At 45.4% G+C, this 26,866-nt stretch overlaps 1 protein-coding gene across 7 annotated transcripts in view; it reads right to left on the reverse strand.

Annotated features, from left to right (window-relative positions):
• The window catches only part of FN1 (fibronectin 1), a 108,838-nt gene that overhangs the window by 49,168 nt on the left and 32,804 nt on the right, over positions 1-26,866 (reverse strand). For all 7 annotated transcript variants that reach the window (XM_069615942.1, XM_069615941.1, XM_069615940.1 and 4 more), the window contains exons 13-22: positions 21,579-21,700; positions 16,132-16,309; positions 14,962-15,138; positions 14,741-14,869; positions 13,061-13,150; positions 10,885-11,079; positions 9,575-9,844; positions 7,718-7,984; positions 6,127-6,221; positions 5,420-5,588 (exon numbers count right to left, since the gene is read on the reverse strand). In XM_069615942.1, coding sequence (XP_069472043.1) covers positions 5,420-5,588; positions 6,127-6,221; positions 7,718-7,984; positions 9,575-9,844; positions 10,885-11,079; positions 13,061-13,150; positions 14,741-14,869; positions 14,962-15,138; positions 16,132-16,309; positions 21,579-21,700 — 1,692 coding nt within the window. The remainder of the gene's footprint in view (positions 1-5,419; positions 5,589-6,126; positions 6,222-7,717; positions 7,985-9,574; positions 9,845-10,884; positions 11,080-13,060; positions 13,151-14,740; positions 14,870-14,961; positions 15,139-16,131; positions 16,310-21,578; positions 21,701-26,866) is intronic.

Raw genomic sequence — 26,866 nt, forward strand, 5'->3', positions numbered from 1 at the left:
CACACAAGCCCAGCTCTGCCCACCCACCCTTAACCGAAGAAAATGCCTTCAGTTCTCCCTTTGTTATGACAGTTTTTCTGAAGTCCAACTAACGGCTTCGTAAAACCAGTCAACCAAGACAGTACAATACTCCACTTTTAGTATAAGGCTGTACCACCTTAGTATATGGTAGTGTAGACCGAGCAGCCAGGCTAATCTTAGGAGGGAGAGAGCTATAGGAGGGTACACAAAACTTGGGTACACTTTATTTAAAAAAAAAAAACATACATGGATAACTGTTGGGGGTAAGTACTTGGTCATAGAATCATAACCACAACAATGCTTTAAAGTACACAGACCAAAGCATAAACCTTGTTCAGAAAACAAACTATTTCTAGGCAAGTCAGACCATATTAAACAAAGTAGAGGACATCTGTTCATGGGGAGAAAAACCATAAGTTACTCAGATTACTTTCAGTAATACAAGCGTAGTAGGCCCTAGCAGTTGTGTATTGACACTCATTGAGGAAACCAACCACACTTTTCTGAATAGTACAACACATTCATGGAACACTAGAAACCTATAATCACATTCAGGAGAACAATTATAGGCAATACCTTTTGGTGTTGTATATAATTACAGTTGCTTTTCAGCTCAGTGGAACACAGGCTAAGGTAAGTAACAATTTGCAGATTGTACCAGAAATACCAAGGTCAGCTACACCTACAGAACACTAACCCAGCTATTCTAGGGAAAACAATGTTGTAATATACCATTACAGTTGCTTTTTAGGTCACTGTAGAATGGTCCAAGCATGACCAAGGTAAGTAAAACCCATATACTTTAAAAGGAGCCATCAGCAACAGAGGTAGGTATAAACCAAAGCCTCTTTTAGCATCTATATAAAAACAGACCGGGGAAAGCACAACCCAATGTTACACTTTAAGAATGACTCCATGTTATTCCAGTTAAGGCATACAGTTTGACAGGCTATAGAGCCGGTCAGAGGAAGCAGGACCCCTTTGGTGAACTTCACACCAATATTCTAGAAATAAAAATAGTTAAGTGAATCCAACAGCATTCCTTTGCATTACCTTTGGGAAGAGGCACAACCAATTCACAGTGAGTAAAATAAGCTTCCATATACTTTTCAGAATGGCACAATACACATTCAACGGCTCATTTGCAGAGTAACAACCAAGTATATTTTTAAACACTTTTTATACTTCAAGGCAGAATCCTTTCCTTATCCAATCCTTCGCCATTTTATTGCACGAGTTTACTCAGAGGGTGTTGGGCAAGATTACATGCAGTACCCTGTGGGAGACTGCACCAGCCTGGTCCTCTTGACAATAGTTCACCCAACTTTTGGTGTAAGCATGTACTACACAAGTTGGTAGAGTGACTGAACAGCCAGGCGTACCTCAAGAGGAGTCAATGCAAGCTGTAAGGTTGTAACAGAGTTTCACAGTGACAGTTACAAAGACAGGTTAAAAAATTACCAGTCAGTTGAATAAGCCTTCTTTAGAAGGGAGCAAAACATAACACTTTAAAATACACTTCAAAACACACTTGGGTTCTCTAATCAGATGATTCCCACTGGGGATGGCACACAGGCACTTCCTACACCCTTCGGTGACAAATAGCTAGGACTATGGACATTGATTCATCACTGGCACATTTAGAGAAATACTGAGATTAGTGGCAAAAGGAGAAATGAGGGAATAAAACAATGGTTAACTAATATTCTTAAGCAGGTAAGTACGTTTTGAACCTTCCAATGCAAAGTAAATTAACCCTTTCGTGTGGGAAAGGCAAAAGCACAAAGTCAGAGGCAAGAAGAGTCTCAGGTGGCCAGGACAGCCAATGTTGGTTGAGCAAAGTATAGGGGAGCTGAAGATCTTCTTGCAGGTAAGTAAGAAAGGTTTGTAGAAATGAAATCACTGAAGGGCCACAAGCTGGGAGGCTTGTGGGGCGCAAATTTGCAAGCAACTCTGCAAAATGGCAACCAAGACAAGTCTCAACGGAGAGCTAGCAAGGCTACACAACAAGAGGTAAGTCCCCTTAGATTTACAGTACCTTTGGTTTGAAGAAAACTGGATCTGGCTGGCTTCTGTTCCTGTGTAGGTCTGCAGATCCTGTGTTCCTGGGCCTCAGTCATGGGGACAAGAGGGAGGATGTCTGGTGACTACAGCACTATGAATGGAAGAGCGGCAGCAATGGGAAAACTTCAGATCAGCTGCACTTTGCGGTTTCAGCTCCTAGCAGCTTTCACAACTAGCACCACCACGGTTCTCGGATACGTTCTTGGACTTTCCACGCATCTGGGGTCCAGCACTCTGTTGAGGCTCAGGCTTGGTCAGTCCTACTTTCTGGGAGTCTGGAGGATCTTCCTGGAGTTCAGCAGTCGATCTGGTGTTCCTCTCTGGAAAAATCGGTTCTTGCAGCAGCAATGCAAGTACAGCCAGCGCTGAGAGGATGTCCAGACAAGTTTGTTTTGGGGTTGATTGGTCCCACCAACCCAAGGGGAGGAGGAGTCTGTTGCAGGGCTTCTCTAGTTGACGTGAAATCTGAGCTTCAGCTCAGCAGCAGGGCTTCATCGGGCAAACCAATGGTCTAGGAGTTGCAGCAGGCGTCTCTTCCAAGTTCTTCGGTTTCCTTCGTCCAGTAGGTCAACTATACATTTGCAGCCTAGCTGTCACTCATACAGCATAGTGGCCGCCCTCCAAGGGCAGCCAGTCCAATCACTTTTGGGTGCATTCCTGTAACAAGGGGATTAAGCATAGGGAGTTTCGGGCACCTCCCTCCCTTCCTGCCCGATACTTGGGCTTCACCAGTGAATCCCACCAAAGACAAAAAACAAACAAAGAGACCAAACCTGGTTTGGCGCGCAGAGTAAATCTCAAGGACCTTTCCAACAAGAAATAAGACCGGGCCATTTTGACAAAATTGCAGCCCCAGTAAAGCATTGCCACCACTGCCCATAAACCACTGCCACCCGTTAATTATAGAAAGGGTAACAAACAATCACGTGAGAAACTAAACAAAGGGGATACTAAGTAACCCCTCCAACACCCTAGTGTAAGCTGGGTCTAGAAAGTTACAAAGTAAAGTCAATTTCACTTCACTGTTCTTGGAAACAATAGTTAATCCAGGAGAGGGTATTTAAACCTTGGGAAATCTGAAAGACTTCCCTGTGCCACTGCACTGAAGGTGCAGTGTGCCACAATGTAAAAAGATGATGGCTTTGGAGTTTGTCAGACTATAAAGTCCAAGAAACACAAGTCCAATTCACAGTAAAATACGAGAGAGTGGGAAAAGGCAGGGGTGTTGCTAGGTCTGGAAAAGATCAGGGGCTAAGCTAATGTCGGGACTGGCGGGATTCGGGGCTAGCTATACCGGTCTGGTTGTACAACCTGAGCTTCTATCCAGGGCTACAACCAAAAGATCTGGGGCTATAGCCCCCCCCCCCTTAGCCACCCCCCCCAAGAACACCTCTGGGTAAAGGTCTCACTCTCTCCAGGTTATAAGTCCTAAAATCGAGCAAAAAGAGCTGGGGGGTCTCTAAGGTAGAAGGGAATTAGCACATCTCTGAGAATTCTCCCTAACAGATGGAGAAGAGGGACCCTAATGGGCTAGATGCTAGCTGTAGGCCAGTTAAGATAGGTTTCAGTTGCAGGCAAAGTCAGAGTTGCTGTGGAAGACTGTTCAAACAAGTGAGAAGTTTTCTTTAGAGTTCATGGACTTCAAGGAAGACACCCTAGAAGGATTCCAGCAGTGTGCCTGGGTGAACTGGATGAGAGGAGAGGACTCCCAATCACAGTAAACACCCCAAAAGCTTTAAGGAAATCACACAGGCTTAATGTTACCCCAGCCAACACAGTAACTAAGCACAGACGATGAGTTGCAGTTGCAGCCGGGGAGACTTCGGAATCTGCAGCCTCAAACCCGATTGATTCCTTGGTCATGAACACCGGGCTTGGAATGGATTTTGCAGCAAGGATCAACGAGGAAGGCCCCAGGCAAGGGTTTCTTTGTGGCTGGATGTGGCTCTGGTTTTGGCACCCTTTTTAGGAGCCAGAAGGCGACAGACATTGCAGATTGGACTTGCGCTGCTAATCCGGTCTAGGTGCAAGGGAACTTCAAGGACTGGAGTCACATCTCTGGAGGTCCAGCAGGATGCCACCAAAGTTTCAGCTTGATTCAGAAGACCATCACCACATGATGGCTGGAGGTCCCAGGGTAATGCAGCCCAGCAAGGTCGGAGCAGGACATGGCATGGGTCAAAATGCAGGTCTTGTCTAGTGGATCTCACAAGGGTTGGGGTTGTCATTTTTCAGAGTCCCCAAGTCTCTTGGAAGGAACGGTAACCACATGCTATGGTTACCAAAGCAGGCCCTCTGGTCGCTGGAAATCTCAGTGAGTTTTCATCATCTTACTCTTCGGATTCAGGTCAGTGGTCAACAGCGTCCAGGATCAGACTTTTATGCAGGAACCCAGCCAGTCAGACCTGCAACATTCAAACTTAGGGGGTTGTCAGTCCTTTCAGGACAGCCAGCCTCAGTTTTCTTGCAGGCAGGCTGGAAGACAAATGGTTTGAGTTTTGGACTCCTCCCTCGCTGCCTACCTTCAGACTCTGCAATCTGGGCAGGCTTGACCGAGGTCTCCCGCTGAAGATAAGAATCACATCTGGTATAGTTTCCTGCCCTGGCAAGAACAAGCAGAGCGGAAATGGCCAAAAAAGACTGTTCATTTTGGTGAAATGAGAACCAATGGGTGCCTTTACCGTAGCTGTGAAAAACAGCCCATGGTACAAGTGCACCAAATTTGTAAAAAGGTTCACTGTCACCAGCCATCCAAGGCAAGCTTGTCTCTCGAACATAATTGTACGGTTCTAGTGAGAAAGGGGATACATTGCATCTCCCGAGCACTCCACATATGTTGCGGTGGGCTGTTTCACCCAACAAAAAAGTAGAAGGGATAGAAATATCCTTTCTACCATTGGGAACTGTAGTTCTCAAGGGTTAGCCAGAGAAAGTAAAATGGGAGCCCAAAGGGCAACCCTGTAAGAATTAAAAAGGTATCAAAAGTTGTTAGAGGATAAAATTAAAAGGACACTATGGAGAGTCTTACAAATGACTCATAAAAAAGTAAAAGGATCTGGAGTGTGGAAAAAGGTTTCCACACAGAGGTATAGGGAAAAATAATCTACCACTCCAGCAAAAATGTCAGTGGTTCTCACCAGTGAGGTAGATTTAGCACTAAAGTTAAAATCTTACCAAATCCCCTTTTTCAATGCACTTCTGTGTCCTTGAAGCCTGCAGCTCATTTGAATGGAAGAAAATCCATTGATACAAATATTTGAGAAAGACATTTTTTGAATTGGTCATACAACTGGATTGAGTCATGACTAGAACATTTCTGAAACCAGCAACATACGTGTGACTACTGTCCTGGTGATGGGAGCATCACTTTCACTGCCATCCATCAAAACCGAGACGCTGTAGGTGTACTCCACGCCAGGGGTCAGGCCAGAGATCACGATGCTGCCACTTTCAGAGATCACCTCACGTGGAGCTTCACCACCTTGGCTGGGCCGGACATCCAACTGTAATGCAAGTACATTAGTGAAGATACAACAGGGGCATAGAGCCCTAGCCAACTAGGTGTGAGAGAGCAGAGACACAAAATTAGTCAAAGAGTAAAGGAGCCAGGAAACCGCTTCCATGGATTGTTTAAAGGTTTTTATTGGGAGATGGTTAGGGTTTGTAACAAGCAAACCATCAACCCACAGTCATCTCCCAAATCAAAGCTACACAACAGTAGATTGCCTTTTAGTTGGACCAATAACAGTATTGAGACAACAAAACGTCTACTGGTAATCAGCAATTATTTTGCATTAAAATCTTATTTGTAGCTTTTGGTCTGCCTGCAAAATACACCGAGAAATAGTTTAGCTTAACTTTCATGGGAGGACAAATGATGGGTGCAACAAAGGAGGGGCTTTTAATATGCAACCAGTGAGCATAGTCCAATGCCTGAAAGGGAGTCAAATGATTATAGGTGTTGTAAATAGGCGTTGTAAGCCAATTCCAAAAGGCAAGTGCAGAAATTGCAAGCTTCTAGTCTAGAATTGTGGTGCTTACCTTAAAACCAATCCGGGGTACTGGGGTCCATGTAACAACAATGGTGGTCTCAGTTACTTCTGTGTTGTATTGAGGAATGGATCCCACCGGTTGCACTGAAACACATTGAAAGAAGGGGAATTCAGATGCGAGGGACCCAAAGGAACATAACCAGGCCAATTTTGGCATCCGGTTTACATTTTTAGTATGGCATTGTTGCTTTCTGAAACGGACATAGCTAGTGGCCCCTCAAGGCATATTCAAGGGGGGGGGGGGGGGAGCGGTATGATGTGCCCCTCAGGAATATGGAAGCGTAGTACAATTCATCACTCAGAGGTGGCCAGCTAATTGCACCCCACCCCTCCAAACACTCAGAAGGGTCTCCCCACTATGCCAGACAGGACTAATCTGCATGCGCCAGTCGGATCTAGTTTGAGGCCAACTACTGCACCTAGTCCTGGGACACCACCGTGCAGGAGGGCTTTCTAGCCAGCAGCGAAATAAAGCTGTATATCCCAGAAAGTAGAATCCGCTTAGCATTCAATTATTTTAATTTATCTTGTGCTTGGACTAGACCAATAAGGTGTGTTACAGACAGGTTTCCCCATGCCCCACCCCACCTCCCCTCCAACACAGACACCATACCCGTCCGCTGGCAGTTCTCTGCATTGGTTTTAAAAGGACTACTGTGTCTGGTTACCAGGCAAGAAGGCTGTTCAAGCCACTTTCAAATTGTGGAGGCAGACTACCAACAACAGTTTCAAGGCACACCGTCACATAAGTAGTTCAGGCACGCCACTACGTTTGGAGATTGTGGTGGCGAGACTGGGAAAGGACACAGTGCAAAGGAAACCTTAAAATCTATATAAGTTGGTATTCGAATGCTAAGAGGAACCTGGAATGTACCATCAGACCAACATTATAGAAGACTGGTTCCTTCCCCATACTACAGAGATCAGCAATACCCATTAGAAATGTATTCCTCTAAACAGCAATAGGGCAAAGGCACAGACACCCAATGTTCCTACTTGACTACCAATTGTTTAGGTGCATGAGAGCAGAGTCCACTTCCTCATATGGGCGTCACATTCTTCATGCAAGGGAGAGTGCACAGCAGAAAGGCACACTAGCCAAATACTATTCCTAACACAGAAGCCATAACACAAGTTCCAGTCTTCAGAATCCAGCGCCTCGTTTCCTGCACACCATGCTTATTATTGTGGCAAATCGGTGGTAGTGCCAGAACATTCGTTTCAGAAATGCATTTCTGCACTGAAAAGCCCGAGCATGGTAGTAACCCCGATCTCTACACTTCGCTTGGTTTCCCACTAGACAACAGTTCAGTTTATATTCATTGGCATCGTGCCTTCTGGCACATCCCAAGGCACAGTAGGGTTGGATAGAGGGCCTTCCCTCACCCCCTCCACACAATCAGAATACCAACCGCCACACTGTCACATAGAAAAACTAGATAATAGACTCATACATGACCAGGCACAAATGCAGGTAGATGTAGGGTCCATTGAGGGATGTTCTTTTTCATTACAAAGAGTTCAGTTTGTGGTGTTGACTACACACATCTAGATTTTATTAATACAGGTGCTGTACTCACATGTACTGAAGACTCCGTTTACTCTAGGGCTTTGCTGAGTGCCCTGTAGAGCCAACAAAGTGACTGTATACTCGGTGCCAGGGAGCAGGCTCTTCAACAGGTAGTAACGGGAAGATGGCGGTACAGTGAACTGCTGGGGCTGGCCGCCTCTCGTCTGAGTCACGGTGAGTAGGTACCCAGTGATCGGTGCACGTGGAGGAATCCATGCCACCTTGACAGTAGATTCAGTTGCATTGAGGAAACGAAGGCCGGTGGGCTCATCGAGCTCTGGAAAGTTGAATCACAAATTAATGAAAACTGCACCATTCCCAGGAGAGCATGACGTCCAACAGCAACACCAAGCGAGAAATCTAGCATTGCGCAAAGCACTAGGACTCATTCACACAAAGCCTTGCACAATGACCCCTCAACAGTAAAACCTTTACCAAAAGCTACAGGACTATGCTAAACAGAGTGGTGACCTTGGAGCGGTGGTGGGAGGGGGTGAATAGAGCACTTGGAGGAATAAATGTCGCCAGACATTCTGTGAACTTCAGCCACCTGCAACACAAGTTTAAGGGACATTTGTCAATGTTAGTGGACCACATAAGACCATGTTTCAGGCCTTGGACTTTCAGATCACTGTTATTGGGTGCTTAAGGCCAATTTGCTCAAATGAAAGTAAACTATTCAATGCGAGTCACGTTTCTTAATGAAAGCTCAGAGGATTGAACAAAGTGGTGTCCAATCAACCTACTACAGGCTGTTCTGCAGATCACTTTCCTATATAGAATTTACTGTGCGCCACCAGTAAAACTTCTCATGAGGTAGTCGGCAGAGTGCCCATGGCTTTCAGAGCAGAGACAATACTCCTTCCTCACAGACACATGGCTGAACGCACCAATCAAGCCTCTACCAAACCAATCCCACGGTCTGATCCATCAAATCAAAAAGGTTTAGTAGCCAGTGGTGATGAAGATGGATGGGCCAAATTCATACACCAAGTGCTATTAGCCAACACACCCCGATCTGGTCAATAAGACTCTTCCGATCAGCAGGTTCCGGCTCCTACCAGAAGTTACTCAAGCCAGACGTGCCAAAGTTGCCACAGATCAGAATCATTCAACATAACTTCATCAGTTACACCCCATGTCCATAACCCAACACAATCATTGGGGTTCAGTGGACAAAATACCTCCATTTATCCTCTGCTGCATAGACCTTTAGAGATAAGACATCTTTGGGATTGTAACCCCTTCCTTGGGCTAAATTGGATGTTCCTACTTGGTTTACCAACAGCACAGTCAGGTGTTCAGGATATGTTCCAACTATGTTCATATTAGAATTTCAGTGGAGTGATAGAAGTCATTTTGCAATCCACTTGGTAACTGGACAAGCTCAGCCATGGTATGAACGTACCACATATATGATCACACAGCACTGTTTTGGTGCAGGAACCATGCTGGATGGCATTGAAAGCAACATAAAATGGTGTGATCAAGGTTTGGTATAGGTACATTAAATTGGTTATTTGGGTTCAACGCCTAAGACTGGTACATTTAATCGAAGTAAATACATGATTTAGGCTATAATTGAAGAGTATGACATTTAGACTGACTATGCCAGGCCCCTGGCCCCTCACAAGTAGTCATTACATCCCTCCAAAAACAGGAATTACAAACTACCACTACTGGATTAGTACTAAGTAAGAGAGGAATTTAATTTCCGTTTGTCCATTAGAGCAGCACCAACGATTTTAGAGTTGGGGATCCGTGCACACAGATGGCATGGTGCCAGGCAAGATTCCACTCAAGCAGAGGGCAAGTGCTTGGGCACTACAGTGTTTTCATGTGAAGTCACTACACAAGCAGCACTCACTGGTGGTGCGTTCTCCAATCAGCGGTGGGCTCTCCTGACCCCGGTTCACTGCGTAGATCTTGAATGTGTACGTGGTGCCAGGTAGCAGACCAGTCACCTCCGCAAATGTGTTCCTGCTGACTGGCACCTGCTGTCCTTCCTGACCTGGCAGATTTGGGCTCACCACCACACGATAACCAGTCACTTCACCCTGGGACGGTGTCCACATAATTGTTATCTTGACATCTGTCACTTCCACAAACTGCAGATCAGTAGGTGAAGGCACAACCACTGCAAGTAAACAAAGTTAGAAACCCACAAATTAAAACACTGAGCAAAAAAAAGAAACCTTCCACTAGGGACAGATGGTGTTATGGGAATATATATTTAAACTGGCAAGTTGACACCTCCTGAAAGTTAGTGGGATTAGTGTAGAATTATAGAAGATATGCAGTACAGTGCTAGAGTAGCAAGGAGCCAGTGTTTCTATACAATATATGTACATATTTAACACACGATGCAAAAGTATTAAACATACCCAAAAGAAAAATGTTGCCTACCAACCATTACCCATTTAGTAAAACATGTTGGCGCCTAGCTCATTACTCCTTCAGTGATGGAGTGCCAGATTTTTGGAGCTGGAACCAGAGAAAGCATGGTCTTCATAACTTGGCCATTAGGCGGAAAGGGTGGGCGGATCAAAAACACACATTTGGCCATTGCAAAAAAAAAAAAAGGCACGGCAATTGGCACGAAAATATACATTCTAAACACAAGAACACACATGGCCCGTGTACAATGTGATGGGCACAAATAAAGTTGTGAGAACGACTTTCCCTTCAAGTTACACAATACATCAAAAAAAGAAAGCAACTCTTGCTATGCAAGCTAAAAAAAATTATATATATACATATATATATACACACACACACACACACACACATCTATATCCTTCAGTGCCGAGCTCTGTTAGTCTTAATGTCAAAGGTTAGATATAGATGGCGTGTGCCGGCAGATGTTTACTCATGACAGACACGGTCCCTTCTCGACCCACCACAAAGCAGGTAAAGTGCTGCTAGGACAACCAGTTTAACTGAATAGAAGGCATGGCCAGTTGTGAAGCAGCATGGAAATAGGCAGCCTTTAAAATAGACCTTAAATAAGCCTATTATGAAGAGAATGCTTTGGCCCAACTGGTAACTCCACACTCTGAGAATCATTCCCATTGAAACCAATCCTTGCACATACCTGGGCATCCAGTGACAATTTTTTAGTGGGATTGAGAAGAAAAAACGGGTAAAAAGCAAAGGCTGCAGAGGGAATTGAATTACCAGTCTGTGGGACACCAGTGGTTTCTTGCTGAATGAAGATGGGCGTGCTCTCCTGGTTCTCCTCCACAGCGTAGATTGTAATGTTGTACTGAACTCCTGGGAGCAGCTCACTGAGGGTGACGGAGGTGGCTGTATCGGGCAAGTTGAGCTCCGTGCTACTGCCTTCCACTGTGGGTGTGTAGACAATTCGGTAACCTGCGAGTTTAGGAAGCAGCAATGTAAAATTAAGGATGTGGTGTAGAACTACAAGAGGTAGCGTCACAAGTGAACCCCGTTTCTCATACGCAACTCTGAGTCATGCCACAGACACATCTAGTGGTGACCCGCTTCAGTGCCATATTGGTCACAAATGCAATCAGAAAAGCCCTCATCTGAATGTCCCAGAGCTCATGAGGTCTAGGAAATAAATCCTCCAGTCATTTGCAAATAAAAAGGTAGTTTAGCTGGTCTTCATTTAGTTTCGGTCCATCTGCGTGTAAACAGAGGACTTCGGAACACTAGCGCTACAGTAGCTCGCAGGTCATCACCGTGCCCTGTGACAACGTAAGACTTTCTGGAATGTTGGCTGGGGGGGGGGGAAGCAGTGCTGTAATGTCAGTTTGCCATTTTTGGGCTGCTCTTTAAAACAACTCAATGCCATAAGTGGATGCAAAACAGGTTCTATCAGGGGAAAGACCAGAAGACACTCGTAGCCACAGTTCTTCGAATTCTAGGGTTCCAAATAGCCGGGGATCAAGCCTTCAGGCCATTATGGTCACATACCATGCACTCTTAATGTTTAGGTTAACAGGCCTTTTTTTAATACTGTGCTAAGTCACTACCGTTGTAGTCTAGGCACCTGGGCTTGCCTGCGGAGTAGTGTCTTGTGTCCCCCCCCCCCCCCAAAGTGGGAATTAATGTTTTGCAATAGGGTGGGTGGGCATACAAGTCCTGTTTGGTGGAACACAGAATGGCATGCTCGAAATTGTATTGCAATTCCAAAGCAGATTTGGTGACCTGAAAACACAAAGCAATGTTTGGATATACGAGGGGCTCTGAACTGAAGATAACCAATTCACCAGAGGAGAAGCGTCCCGCTTACTCTAAAAAGACCACCATGTAGGAACAGATTTAAGAGTGCAGAGAAGATGCATCTACCAATTGATACTAACACAATGCCAGGGGAGCCCAGGCGATCCTGGTTGTTCTGAAAATATTCAGCCACTGTGCATCCATACAATAGCCAAGACATTACAATTCACCTTTTAAAGTCATGCTTTGAAAAGGTCCTTCCAAAGATTTAAAGTGCTTACATAAAGCACACCACTGAAGGACCAGCCAAGAAAAGCAAAAAAACGCTATGGCGCACATTCCCCAAGGCCAGCCTCCACCTACATTCTTTGCCAACAAATTTGTACAATCCTGCACACAAGACACCCACCACCTGAGCCTCTTTAAACCCCCCCCCCCCCCAACCTTTACACCTTCTCCAACCCATAAAGGCTTTTGGGACCCATGTGCCCTGGTCTAGTCAGTTTCAAACACACAAGCACCGTCTATGCCTCATGCACTTACGTCCCCAATCACACCTACTCTTGCGCAGTGGAGTAACTTTGCTGAAAATGTTGGGGGGGGGGGACATGACATCTTGCCCTAGCCAAATGAATGGCGACAAAATGGTGTGTCATGAAAGTTGGGGGACAAACACCCCTGTCCACCCGCTAAAATTACGCCCATGCTCTTGCGCCTTATGGCCCAGCTCGGTGCTCTCAGTTTTGAAGCATTAACTCTACTAAAGTTAAATGCCTGAAACTCAGGTGAGGTTTCAGCTCTTGCCCAAAGCTTTAGTTGGATCTCTAGGCACAGCGATAGGTGGGCCAGCAGGATGATACACTAGCATTCATCCAATCAAGGTGCGGCTGGTGCTGCCACAACAGCATGAACGCTAAACACCTAAGGATGCATCAATCACAGCAACACCGGCCTACCTTCATTTTTTAAACGCAATTCCAGAAAGGGCTTAATTGCCAGCTACAGACTATGTGCCAAACTAGAACAGCTCACAGAATTTTTTTTTTTTTTTAAAGTCTCCTAAACTTGTGATCAGCATCACGGGTTAGAGCTGCAGTACCCCGTAGGAGTTTGACCCTTATGTATGAGAGCATACAATTAATGCAATTTACAGGCAGCTTCACACCTGTGATCGGGGCTTCTGGTCTGTTCCAGCTTACAACAATTGAAGTGTCATCAACAGTGTCCACAGCATGTCGAGATGGTGCGTCAGGAGCTGTGGGAATACAAAACACGCTAATGTTAACCTCTACTTTAAACACAGTAATATCAATCTGAATTTCCTCAAATTGCGATTTCATCCAGACTTTTGACCCACATAGCAAAAGAAAATAATTTAAAAATCCAAGCGCATCACAGAAATCAGTTGGCAAATGCACTCCAAGGAAAACGAAAAATAAAACCCAAAACTTGCAATATCTGTATGGTAGCTGGGGACCGGAGAGGGGAAAGGCAATTGGAAGCAGGGAGTGGCTTAAGACAGCTGGATAGATCTACAAGGGATCAACCATTAGCCTGAAGGGGCTGCCAGCCAATCAGAAGGCTTGGAATGCGGCTTGTACTGTATGGTACAAGTCCGGGTTCCGAGCTGCCTGAGCAGTGGCTACACAGTACAGTTTTGTGATGGCATTACATTGTGCTAGATAATACAAGGTACCTTTAGCATTAATGTACGGGTATAAAAAGATAGATTGCTAATCAAAGAGTACCAATACTCAACTGGGTCATTAAGTTCAAGCTTCTATTGTCAGAATTATATAAAACCATTTCAACAGAAGGGGCTCGCGAGAAGCAAACACGTGTTTCGACCCAGAGTGGTCTTTTTCAAAGACTTTCAACTTGGCCCAGCGCGAATATTGTTATGCGTAAAATGCTGATGGATATTGTTAAATTTGCCGTTTAGCTAAATATTTTAAACACAGCGTTCTTCTGGTAGTGAACTTAGGGCAATGCCCCCGCCCCCCTAACCACTCCTGGGAAGACGCAGCTTGCTATCCTCAGCAAAGAACCTACACACCTACTACATAACGCAGTGGATTTTGTATGTTCGAAAGACCCAACTCGTGATCGCCAGCATTACACATGGTGTGCTCCACTCAGAGGGTGAAGGGAGTTTTAAAGACCCCTTAAGTATGGTGCCTTCAGCCTTATTGGCAGAGAAGGACTTGCGAGCGGAGGACACCTGCCTTTATGATGCAACCACAAGGGACTCCTGAATCATCACGTACAACCATCTGGCTTGCGACCAGACGTAACACAGGTCCCCTGGTCTTCAAGGGAAGAGACGGAACCTAGTTAGTTGACGGGAATTCACAGTGGGGAGTCTAGGTTCAAGTCAGTCAGCCACGATTTTGTTACTGCGAATTTAATTTCTGCCATTCAGCAAATACTATGAATTGAAGCGCTTGGTCATAGACTACACACAAAATAGCCACTGTTTGAATAGTCAAATGGTGGGAGCGCTTACCCTACAGCCATCACCCATGCACACATTGGCAGGGGGGGGGGTTTGGGGGGATGGGGGGAGTTTGGGGGAGGGAGGAGTCTGACAATGGTAAGTATTCACAGATTACATGACATGTGGGGCACCTTTACTTCATCGGGAAAGAACATATGCATCATAAAAGTAGAACTTGTTTCAGTTGTTACCACATGTGCCAATTTTTATCTGTGGGGGATTATTCCAACAAGTAAAAAGCTTCAAAAGCCGCACAGGACAAATTCCACTACCACGATATTTCTTCAGTGGCTTTACAGACCATACGCAAGTGCATGGACCCAGTGTGACATGGCCGTGTGCATGTACCTGTAGTTTGAGTAGTAGACAAGATAAGGCTTTGCTCGCCCTCTTCAGTTATTTTATAGACATTTATGTTGTACTTTCGGCCAGGAAGCAGGTCCGGGATGCTGACAGACGTGGCTGTGTTGGGGACATCTGGAGAAAAGATAAATAAAATAAACCACAGTGAGCCAAGAGACCATTTATGGAGGTGATGCCTGTGCAACACGTGGCCTCAGGTTTCTTACCGAGGTGCTGCTTTGTCTCGCCACCCTCACTCAACTCGTACTCTACACGGAAGCCCGAGACTGTGTCAGAAGCAGAGACCCAGGACACCACGAAGCTGCTGGAGGTGATTTCTGTCACAGATTCGGAGGTGGACACCATCGGAGGCAGGGGTGTAGTCTCCCCACTTTCAGTGTGACCTGCAGAAAACGAATAAGTACAACCATAACATACAAAACGGAGCAGTCACCCAAAAAAAATAAAAAAAACACTACTGCAAAGAGGTTCGTTATGCAAAAGGTGTGACCACAACCAGACGTGGTTTCTGGCAATCTATTCCTCCGCTTACGCCTTCTGCACCAACTCCCACAAAACACTCAGATGCCCGTTCCTCTTGGTTCTGAACCTAGCCTCACTGACCTCCCCCTCTCCCTTTCTTCCAGAGCCACACAAGCTCCTGGAGAAAGCACCTGGGTGGTATAAATATATAACAAACAAATCCACAAACATCCCTCAGCCTACCCATTCATCTGAGGCAGGATGTGCAAACTGAGCAAATCAAAAAGCAATGGATCAAAAGTGCCTGCAAACACTCCAAACCACCGGGTAGTATTGCATAGCTTAAAATGGTCCGCCACTTCAGGAACTCCATACAAACCTTAGCCTAACCCCACCAATAACCCACCAGACAACCAACAGCTTCAGCCATCTGTATAGGAGAAGTAGAGCATCACAGCAGGAGGCAAGGACCAGCGACCTAACAACTTGGTGGCGGACCAAATTCTACGTGTACAGGAGAAAGCCCCTCAATATGGCATCCTACCCTCTATCATACACTTACAGTGCCACTTCTACAGTGCACAAGGTCGTGTAAAGTGCAAGGAGACACCAATTTGATGAAACGTAACATTACCAGCGTAGAGCCCCCTACAGCCTTCCTTCCAACTACTATATATGCATGCTTTCGCCCAAACATGAACCCCCTGGTTTACCCCCTTGCACAACCTCCTCTAGCATTTTCGCCAGACCATCTATCGGCTGGATGCCTTCTCTCCCACCGTCAGCAGCTCCTCTGCCTCACACACCATACAATCGCCACCCTCACTCTGCCATTTGCTCTTAACTATTGCTGCATTATTTCCAAGCCCATCATCAGGATTTGACAGACCAAAGCCCCTCTTCCATGCACTCACTGGAGATTAGGGTCGTGGCAGTGGTGGTGAAGTCGAAGCGAGTGACCTCCTTCTGTCCGAACTGCAACACGCTGATGAGCTGCCCCTCGTAAATAATGCCGGGTTTCAGGCCAGAGATGGTGTAAGAGTTCAAATGTCCTGGGATGGTGGCTTGTTTCCAAGGTCCCGCTTTATTTTTCTAAATAACAGAAAAGAGCCAAACCAGTTTACATTAAGTGTGAGGACGGTGATGTGGGGGTGCAAATACAGCCCCAGAGTGACAGAGGCCATGCAAGGCCCCATTATAAGAATGACTCAGATGATGTGGATACCTATTGGAATATGCAGGCCAGTCCACAACACTGCTTTTCCAACAGGAGGCCTAGCGAGGACCCACAAATGGGCCTCCCGTTTGTCAAAATGGAGAAGGCACTCCACTGAAGGAGTGTGCCTCAGAATGTTAATATTGCCAACTGGGTCCAATGGATTCGAAACAGACATGTGGCGCAGTAGATGCAGACGGTGTAAACTGGGAAAAGGCACATTTTGACAGATGCAAAACTGCAGCAGTACACACGGGAAAAGATACATTGAAAACATGAAGTGCTGTTTATTTCAAAAATACAAAGGAGGAATGGTGCCTTACATTAAGTGAAACCAAGTGAGCTATTTCAGAGACAGACACTTTCCACAAATAAACTGACATTTAATTGGAAAGGCCTACTGGTTGTAGAAGTGAACAAACGTTTCCTATGTTAACTGTAGCCTACGGTGCATAATACCAACAGTGAAGTATTTGTTTAAATATTGTATTGCAGTTATGAACAGCAGGACCAGATGTAATAAAAATGGCAGGTTGAACACATTTTTTCAATTAAAATGCTATTCTGTTGGAATTATACACATCGCTTGTTTTCCCCCCCCACAGAACTGAAAAGGTCTGTGCTTCTGAAACTTTGACCTCAAGACCTTTGGGATACCCCTCCAGGAAAAGCAGGTCTGGTTGTGAGTTTAAAATACAGACATTTAAAGAATTGTGGAGGGTATAGAAGACAGCCAACAAACATGACCTCCCCATTAGCTTCGAACAGAGACCTTTGAAGACACTTCATGGCAGAGGAGAACATGAGCCAAGCAAATGCTCACACGATTTGTTGGGAATATATATTTAAAAACTTCAAAAAAAAATTATATATATATATATTTTTTTTTTAAAAAACACAACATCCAAATGAGAACTATGCGTCGCAGTGAGCTCATCCAGGACTCAAAGATCACAGAATGCCCGTCAGTTCTATGCAAGTCAATTATCTGTGATGCATAGAATTTGAGTTAGGACGAAAACAGCGATCCTGACATCTCATAAATCAGAGTAATTTGAAAGTTTGTGAACCGTTGAATAGCAAAGCAGCATATTATTCACCATTACTGGTCAGGATTAAAACCATAGCTCCTCTCAGGAAGGGCGTGCCAAAGTGAAATTAGTATTTCCTGACTCAATAAAATGTAGAATTTAAAAAATATATATATGTTTATGCAGTTATCTGAAAAGAGAAGGTTGTTGCCATGTGAGATTTTAAGGAACAAGCAGAATATCAGTTTGAAATAATGCATCTTCCTCCTACCCCATTATCCATAATGCAGATAAACTCCTTCCTTCCCTCCCTCCGCCCCGCCCCCTCAACATCAGCTGGCAGTAAGCAGATTAGTGGGAGGGGGGGAAGATGTCCAATCCATAGCGTGGGAAAAGTGTCATCAGTGCTGTATAATATCAGATTTCAGTGTAAAAGACAGAAGGGGGAAAATAAATAAGAGGAGTGCAGACTAAGAGAAGGAAGGTCAACAACCGGGAGACCCTGGGACAGGTGCCTGGAAGCCCCATCTGAGAGAGGCCTAAAATCTGGCTGGAGAGACCCGTCTGAATAGAGACCAGGCGGTGTGAACTGCCTCCCGATTCCTCAAAAAGGGTCTGAAATCAGGCTGGCCTCTTAAGCTAAGAACAGAGATCTCCCATGACATGGATAGACAGGTCAATGCCATTGCCTCTTCCTCAGCATACCACTCCAAATTACTTAATGCAGCAAGACCCTTTCTAACTCTACAGAATTGCCTTACCAGTGCCAGAGCAATAATAGGTTAGAGATTGCATTACTGCAATGCCCTCTTCGTAGGGACATCTGGGGGAAAATCTCTCTAAACTCCAAACGGTACAAAATAATGCCTTTAGGGCTGCCACAGGTATCTCAACAAGGGATCATATCTTGGAGAGAGACCAAGAGGCAAGTTCAATGGCTTCCCGTCAGAGCGAATGGTTTTCAAAACTCTTTGCATCGTGGCGCCCCCCCCCCTCCCTCTTACCTTGTCCAAATAGCCTAATCTACATCAGCCAGACCTACTAGATTGGCCTACAACAATAGGATCTCTATTCCCAAACTCAGAGAGCCCGTGCAGGTGGTACTAGTTTCCCCACCATGGCCGCACTGCACTGGAACTCTAAACAGTCACATTAGGAAGATTGATTCTCATATAGCCTTCCACAAAGCTATCAAAACAATGTTATTTGTATGACACAACACCTGATATCTCCCCTTCTGTCTCGCCCCTATATGGATTGATATTAGCATTAGCCAGTACGAAACTTCCATGTATCTAAAAATGTAACCAACTAGACGTATGCTTTGTCTAACCAATGAACCTCCTGTAACTTGCAACTTTTTGTTGGGCTGCCTTCAATGTAACCCTGAACTAACCCTGAACTAAGCCTAGTCACATTTCTATGTAACAGCTCCTCGATGCCTTTGGGCTACAGTGCACTATACAAATCCAAATAAAGTAAGTAGGTACATCCCAAAGTCACCAATTGCGTGGGGAGCTACGAGCCTATATCCCTTTCCATTAGTGGGTGGGGGCAACACCGGGCCAACCCAGACCATAAACTGAAATGGTGTTGGGAAATAACTGCCTTAATCCAGTCCATTTAATTAGGGGTTAGACCGGCAAGGTGGGGTAAAACAAAACCGTGCAGACCCCTAGCACATTTAAAGTTAATACAATTAATTCCCATATAGAAGAGATCACAGGATGAGTTGTTAAGAATTCAAAACGAACAAATCTCATAGCCAGTGTGTTATAACCATCCTAACCAATACATTACTTGGGCAATTACCTTTCTGAAATACCCCACCCCCCCCGACCTCCTTACAGGAGGGGTGAGAGGTCCATAATCCCAAAATAACCCTAAATTCCCCCCCCCCCAATTTATTCACTTGCATCCCAAAGCCAGGCATTTTATTCAAATAAAAGGCCCAAAACGATCCCCCCCCACTGAGATCCTTTCCCAATCCCTGCCTTTCTAATAAAAAGCCAAACCGATATTTCTACTGTATTCCCACTCCCTGTGCCTTGCCTTCCAACTAAGGGGTCATAACACTGATACCCGGGGCCAGGGTTGATGAGGGGAGCATTGTGATAACCCAAGCCATCACTGAGGGTTTAAATTTCCCCATTTGTTAATGTGCAGAGAACTCCTGTGTGTTAAGTATTCAAATTCATCCTGTGTTCGTCCTAGTAAGTGAAAGTCTATATTAAGAAATACTTGTCAGTCAATTGATGCCAGTAATTTACATTTCCGATTGTGTTGTGCCATGAGTTGGTGGCTGGTTTTAAAAAAAAGGTGTGTGTTATTCAGTGAAGACATTTAAATAAACACACTTACTTCTTATTCAAAACAAGCTGTATAGCAGAGCATTGTGAAGCCAATCTTTCCATTGGTTCAGACTACACACTTCAGTGTTGTCCCAAACATTACATAAAGCCCGCCCCCCCCTCCCCAACCCCTGGACCACTCCTACCCTGAAGGCACCCCCCCCCCCTCCAATGTCTAGGAACCAGTACAACGTCTTAAGTGCTGCAGCAAAAAAAAACCTGATGCTGCGATATTCCTGCATTGGCGTAGGTGATACAGTATTGGCTACCTACGAATACTAGTGATGTGTGCATATTTTCCTTTTTTACACATCCTTATCTCGAGGATCTTAGCACCTTCTTGCACATTGAGGTTTTTTTTTGTGTATGTATACTGTGATGTTTTTAAAATTGTAATTTGTGTGGGCAATGTGCCGCTAATAAACTGCAAGCCAGCTATGGCGGCTTTAGAACGACAAATGTTTCAATAAATTACATTGCTGTATTTAAACTATACTCATTCAACCTTTTAGAATTGAGTTTAATCAGCGAATGAATGAGATATTAGGGGGCTACCCTACCCTTTGGTTTGGGCATTCAGATGTGGCGTGCAACTGCGAGGATGATCATGGAGTCTACCATTTACACGAAACCTGGACAAAATGCCTGCACTCTAGAATTAGTGACATGCACCTACTTTTTTGCTGCAAGTCTGCCGGCAGTCCCCGTAATTAAATAGGGCGTTCCCAAAGATTCTGGGTTACAGAACCACAGAAAGTAGAGGAGAAATGGAGGATTACTTGCCTAGATTGCAATCAAGGGAAAAGCAACTGTATATTATGAATTTTTCAAACCGAAAAAACGGCACAGCAATGTCACTCTGGTTCTCTGTTCCAGAAGAGTGTTCCATAGCAGTTTGCCAAGAATTGCATGGAGTTTTACAACAGACTGGCTATTATACACACAACAGAATTTCTGGCAAAACAGAAAAACCTACCAAATGGAGCTTTAGACAGGTCCAATAGACAGACAGTGGACCACACAGCTAAGAACTGGAACCAGTAGCGTCCACTTTAAATTCTGTAACTTCTGGCATAAGCAAGAAGTGAAGAACTAGCAGACTGCAAACCAAGAGCAAAAAATGCACACTATGAAAAAAAAACCATCCCATCCCCGGCAACTGGACCCTCAAGGAATCAATCCTAGAACAGGTTAATCAATGATTATAGAACGCGGACCTACAAGCAAACTGTTCACGTTGCACATACACCATCTACTCTTCATAGAACTGAACTTGGGTCAAGTTTTAAAAAAAGAGGGGAGCGGATCTGGACTGAGTAAAAAATGTCCACCATGGAGATTCCCCCGACCCACCCCTCCATACATGTAGAAAAGGACCAAGTCTCCAAAAGGGTGCACTTTATCATAGCCAAAAACATAGAATGTTTTACACTGAATTCCAAGCTGAGACACCAGTCAGAACCCAGTTGGCCCACCTCAATCGCCCGATGTATGCTACATTAAAAAAGGTTAGTGATGTGCTTTTGAGGACACTTGCATACGTCTTTACTCCCATACGAATTTAAGAAACATCCCAAACGCATACGGAAAGGAGTGTATTGTGCACAGAGAATTGTTCTGGTTTTCTGTCATGTAAGGAGTGTCGCTGCATTTCCCAGCAGAATCTTCCTCAAGAGACGCATGCATGGTGGGGATTGGTTTCAGAATCCCATATTCTCAGATTCAAAGTGTCACTACATACTGGTCTGGACAAGACTACTTACTGGTTTCCACCGGAGCACATATTGGGTAATGTGCGATGGCTGAGGGGCATTCCACTGGATGGGGTGAGAGTTCGGGTGATTGGCATTCTCTGTGATAATGACCTGAACAGGACCTGCTCCACCTTAAAATAAAAGAAAAACACAAGCTAAGCAAATTGAAGCAAACGTAAGCCAAAACAACTTAAATATCCATAACAACCATATCTCCCGTTACTCAGAGAAGCTAAAACGTGCAGTCTGTGCCAGAGTAAAGCGGGCTTGCCTTGCACAGTGCACAGACACGAACTAGAGCAGAGAGCCACCGTGGCCTGCAGCAGTAAGCTGGAGAAGCACATCTGCATATAAAATAAACAGGAATGGGGCAGTCCGCTTTTTTAAAAAGGGTTTTGGGAAAGCTGCAAAAAGCAGAGCGGATGCCAATACCCGGAAGGAACAACTCACCCTGACCCCCCCCCCCCCCTTGTGGGCTGGTGGTAACAAAATTATGAAACGCTCCTGATAAAAGCCATGTTTGACACTTTGGGGTGGATGATTTCTCCTTTAGGACTCACTCCCCATCATATACTCAGACTTATGTACTGCAGGAGGGCGGGGGGGGGGGGCAGTGTAGTCTTCGCAAATACCCACACTTTACTGGTCAGGACTTTCTTGCAGATAGAGCCATAAAAGTCCATCTCGACTCCATTTTAACTTCTGTCCTGCTCACCCAGTGCCTTCTCACTATGTTGGATACCGGGCATGTGAACAATTCACACCCGTCTTAGACGGGCATTATCACGAGGTAATATATAGCACGAGCAAGATGACTAGGTGTGCCCACTGTTCCATTTCCAGACAAGCAAAATAATGCGTTTACCAATGTGTCTGTGTACCGCCAAAGAGTGTTTAATGCAAGGTCTCTGGTTATGTCACACGTGGCTCTTTCGGGGATCTTCCATTTAAGTAGAGTACTTCCTGTAACCAGAGGCGTTTCTGGTGGGTGGAGCTATAGCTCCGAGTTTTTTAGTTGTTGCTCAGGAACTACAACCAAAAGGCTATAGCTAGCCCACGAATCCCACCAGTCCCGACCTTAGCTTAGCCCCCGATGTTTTCCAGCCCTAGCAACACCCCTGCTTACAACTACATGCATGCATAAGTGTCACTACAACCCCGCTGAAAGGCTGGTCACCCATGCCCCGAAAGTGGAGGATCTCTCACTACTACCACACACCAAAAACAAAATAAAAAGTGTAGCAGGACACCAGTGAAATCAAAGATTCACACGGCCATAGGAGAAGAAGCCTAGCATTACATTTGTTGCACTGCTCGATCAGATTTGTGAGGGCCCAAACCCAGTCCTATTTATATGAAGAAAAACACAATGTAGGAAGCCAAAAGGACAAAGGCTTCTTTGACTTCCTCTCCTCTGGCCATATGTGGTACGTTGGGGTCTACATGAATAGTCTTGAGGATTCAGAAACTTACTGCCAAGGAATGCATCATAGCTATGGAAGATCCTAGAATTCGTGTATCCTGGTGAGGGTTTTCCTTTAGCACCCCTATAATACACTGCCACTATTTGTACACCAAGCGCGCCGAGTATGAAGTGACTTTTGCACCCAAAACATAACTTGAACAGGTTTTTAGTTACCCACACAACAACCCCCAGCCAGGAACCTCAATGTATTAGCACAAACCTAGCTCAAGAGCATCAGAACACTTTACAACCAGGGTGTGCCAGAGGTGGGCTTATGAGGTTGGGTTCCTTTTAGTACTGGGCGTAGGCATTTTAAAAGAGCAATCTTCAGTGTAGTGCAGAACTGGTGGATGGTCTAGTCTTGGCAGGAGAAGGCCTGCTTTCAAATCTTCCGTTACTGGCTAGATGGAACTGATCACTTTGTTATGGGAGGCTCAAGAGCTTCCAGGCTGTGTAGAATTTAGCCGCCAAGTATGCCGATGATTCATTTGAGACTGCTTAGACGATGCATGCAATTTTGAATAGAATATTGGTGGGCAGGAAAGCCACCAAAGCACACGCAATATAATATATATATGTATATATACACACACACACACAAACACCCATTTTTTTTTTAAAGTTGAAGTTTGGGGGCACCTGTAATTAACGTCATCTGCAGCATTGTGGGGTGCCTTGAAGGGTTGGGGGCTGCAAGTCTAGTAACGAGTTTTCCTCCTGTCGATTTACAAGATCAGAGGCTTGGAGCACTGTGTGGAAATCACATGGAAGGAAATGAGGGGTTTGATTTTGCGCAGCATGGAACTATGTAGCCACATGGTTTGCGCCTTTGTGGCCATGTGCTTTGGGAAGGCAAGGCTATTGTCAATGAAGCAGAGGGAATTTGACCAAGTTTAACAGTTGCAGGGGTGAATCCTTTCAGGTGCATGTCGTCCAGCCATGTTCGCACAATTATTTTTATGCCACAGATCCAGCGAGAAAGAAATCTGCCTTGGTGGTGTTGGAGGTAAGCACTGGCACTCAAGGTAGCCAAGCAATCACTTAGTCGAGCAAGTAACGGCAAGGGCACAGACCTTCAGGTACAAGTTGTGGGCATATTAATGGATGGCCATGTTGAATTTGCAAGGGTTCCACGTATAGATTGACAGCAGTTTAGGAGACACCACATGTGACTGGAAACAAGCCCATCTGTACAGCATGGTGTCTGCTGCCGGAGCGGTAGGGTGTGAACCATTTCATGACTGTTCAGGAGAAGTCCATTCTGTTGATGAAGTTAAACGATAGACGGTCAACAGCAACAGAGTGGTCTTCGAGGACTAGGAGGCACAAATTCCCTGTGTCCGATTTGCAATGCTTTACCACAGGCTCCTTGAATGAAAGTGCTGCCTGCTGCTGATGGCTCTGTACTCTACAGGAGGAGGGCTTGGCTGCCCACTCTCCTTTTGTTTCCAAGTAAATCGCCATCAGCCAGTGTGAGGAGCCCATGGGCTTCCTGCTGGACAATGGCCATTTACTCAGAAACAAAAGGAGGGCTGGGCAGTCCAGCCCTCCTTGGGTTTCAGACTACAAAGCCATCAGGCAGCCCACACTGCACGGTTGCACCTGCTGCTTGCATGTATCCGCACTTCAGTTTAGAAAAAAAGAAAAGGCGATGACTCCTTTTCTTCTAATCCAAAGTGATGACACCTGCAGGCAGCTCGTGTAACCGTGCCGCCGCTACATGGGCTGCCTCCAGTGTCAGCATGGCTGGGGCTAGTCGGGGGCAGGGGGGGTATTGGGGCTGCCTGGCTCAGGATCCTTTTCTGGAGACTGCCGGGGCTCGGCCCAGCTAGCCCCAGCGCACCTAAAGCGCTGCATACCACAGTATTTCATGTTGGTGCTCCATTTGGGGGCAGTAGCCAGAGGAGGTCAAGTTGGTAGACTGGCAAGATTTGGGTGGGTTGCAACTACTTCGATAACCTTGCCAATAAAGGAGGCTTGGCTTGTTTATTTATACTGCGCTGGTAGCCCGCAGGCATCTGGGCGTACACTACAAAGGGACCGGCCAGCAAAACTAGTCAGAGGATAGGGCATGGGTAGGAACTACTTGAACAGGAAGGTTTTCAGGGATTTCCTGAACAGACCTAGGTTTGCTTCCAGTCGAAGAGCAAGCGACAAGGAGTTACAGTATCTTGCTGCACTAACTGGGAACAATCTACCACCACCCCGTGAACGCTTGAACGTTGGACAATCAAGCAGAGAGTGGGATGAGAAACACAATTCTGAAGATACATCAGTGTGCAATGGTGAGGATCTTAAAGAGGATACACATTCACTGGAAGCCAGAGCAGAGCCCTATGTTCTGTAATGCCGCATCTTCTTGAGATCTTTTTTGTGATCCAAACAGCATCGTACAGTAATGTTTTGATATTTTCTCCGATTGCTTGAAGAGGCTCCGATCAACAAGGAATTACAATATTTCAATCTGGACAATACCATAGCTCGGACAATCGCAGCGCAATTCTTCTCAGAGATAAAAGGGCACAGGGTCCTAAGTAGACGCAGGTGATAGTTACAAGTGTGAGACAGCTGGCTGACATGGGTGTCGGCACCAACGGAGGATTCAATCTGTACCATGGAGTTTTTGCCTAGGTCGGAAGTTTTGTAGCTGGAGATCATTTTGGAGATAACCTGCTGAGAGCATAGTAAACACCTAACCCAGACGTACCAGGAGCGTGCAGAGATCTTCAATATAAAAGTTAAACATGAGGGGGTTATGGCGGGGTGGAGGGTGGGGGGTGAGGGGGAAGAGAGGCAGTGCCCCTATGGTACTCCACATATTAGAGGGGCTGGGGGGGGGGGAGCAAGCCTGGCACCAGGTTACCCTTGCTTCTCTATCCGTAAGGAAAGAGTGGAACCATCCTATGGCTTAATCTGTGCATTGGCCCAAATCACAAAGTGCTCAGGAGTAGGTCGTGGTCCACTAAGGTGAGCGCTGCTGACAAGGTTGAGCAGCATCAGCAGACCTGGTCTTCCCTCAACGATAATTCACTGCAAATCCACCAGAGCAGTCTTGGTGCTAAAGAACATCAGAAACCTGATTAATGGTATTCAATAAAAGTCTGGAACTGTAAGGTGGCAAACTTGTCAAGGATTTTCAGGAGGAAATTACAATTTGTAATTGGCCTGAGGTTATTTGGTTCCTTGGGGGTCAAGATTGGATTTTTCCGAAGGGGATAACCGACAGTTTTTAATGGAGGCAGGAACCTGACTTTCTCTAAGAGACAATTTTACACATTAAGAAGGGGGCAAAGAGGTCTTTATGTTCTAAAAAAAGTCTTGGGAGGGAGAAGGTTTTTGGCACAAGAGGTAGGGTGCATGGATGAGAGGATTTTTATAAATTCTGTGATAGAGATTGGGGGGTATGGGGAAATAACCTGAACTTTGAGTCGCATTTGACTGTCTGAGCTTGCATGTTTATCTGGCAGTATTAACTTTAGCTTCAAAAGCCTCCTGAACTCAGGCAATCGATGTTTGTAGGCTGAAATGAGGCTTGGGCTACTGTAGGTTTTTCCAGTGCCTTAAGGATCTCAAAGAGTTTGCCCATATGGTTGGTGGAGTGACCAATCTGGGAGTTTGTCTTTTTGCATCTTCAATTAAAAGTTTATAGGTTTTATCAGCCTTCTTGCAGGCAATTTTGTTTTCCTCCATAGGGTACTTCAGTCAGCGCGATTCCAGATTAGGTTTTTGCTTTTTCAGCAATGGGAGTTGTGGAGTGAACCATTTTTGGTGACCTGGGTTTTGAATTAATGGGGCAGATTTATCCAGCATAGTCTGAAACGGTCCATTAAAT

This window comes from Ambystoma mexicanum, chromosome 9 (genome assembly GCF_040938575.1).
Source record: "Ambystoma mexicanum isolate Mex_15411 chromosome 9, UKY_AmexF1_1, whole genome shotgun sequence".
NCBI lineage: Eukaryota > Metazoa > Chordata > Amphibia > Caudata > Ambystomatidae > Ambystoma > Ambystoma mexicanum.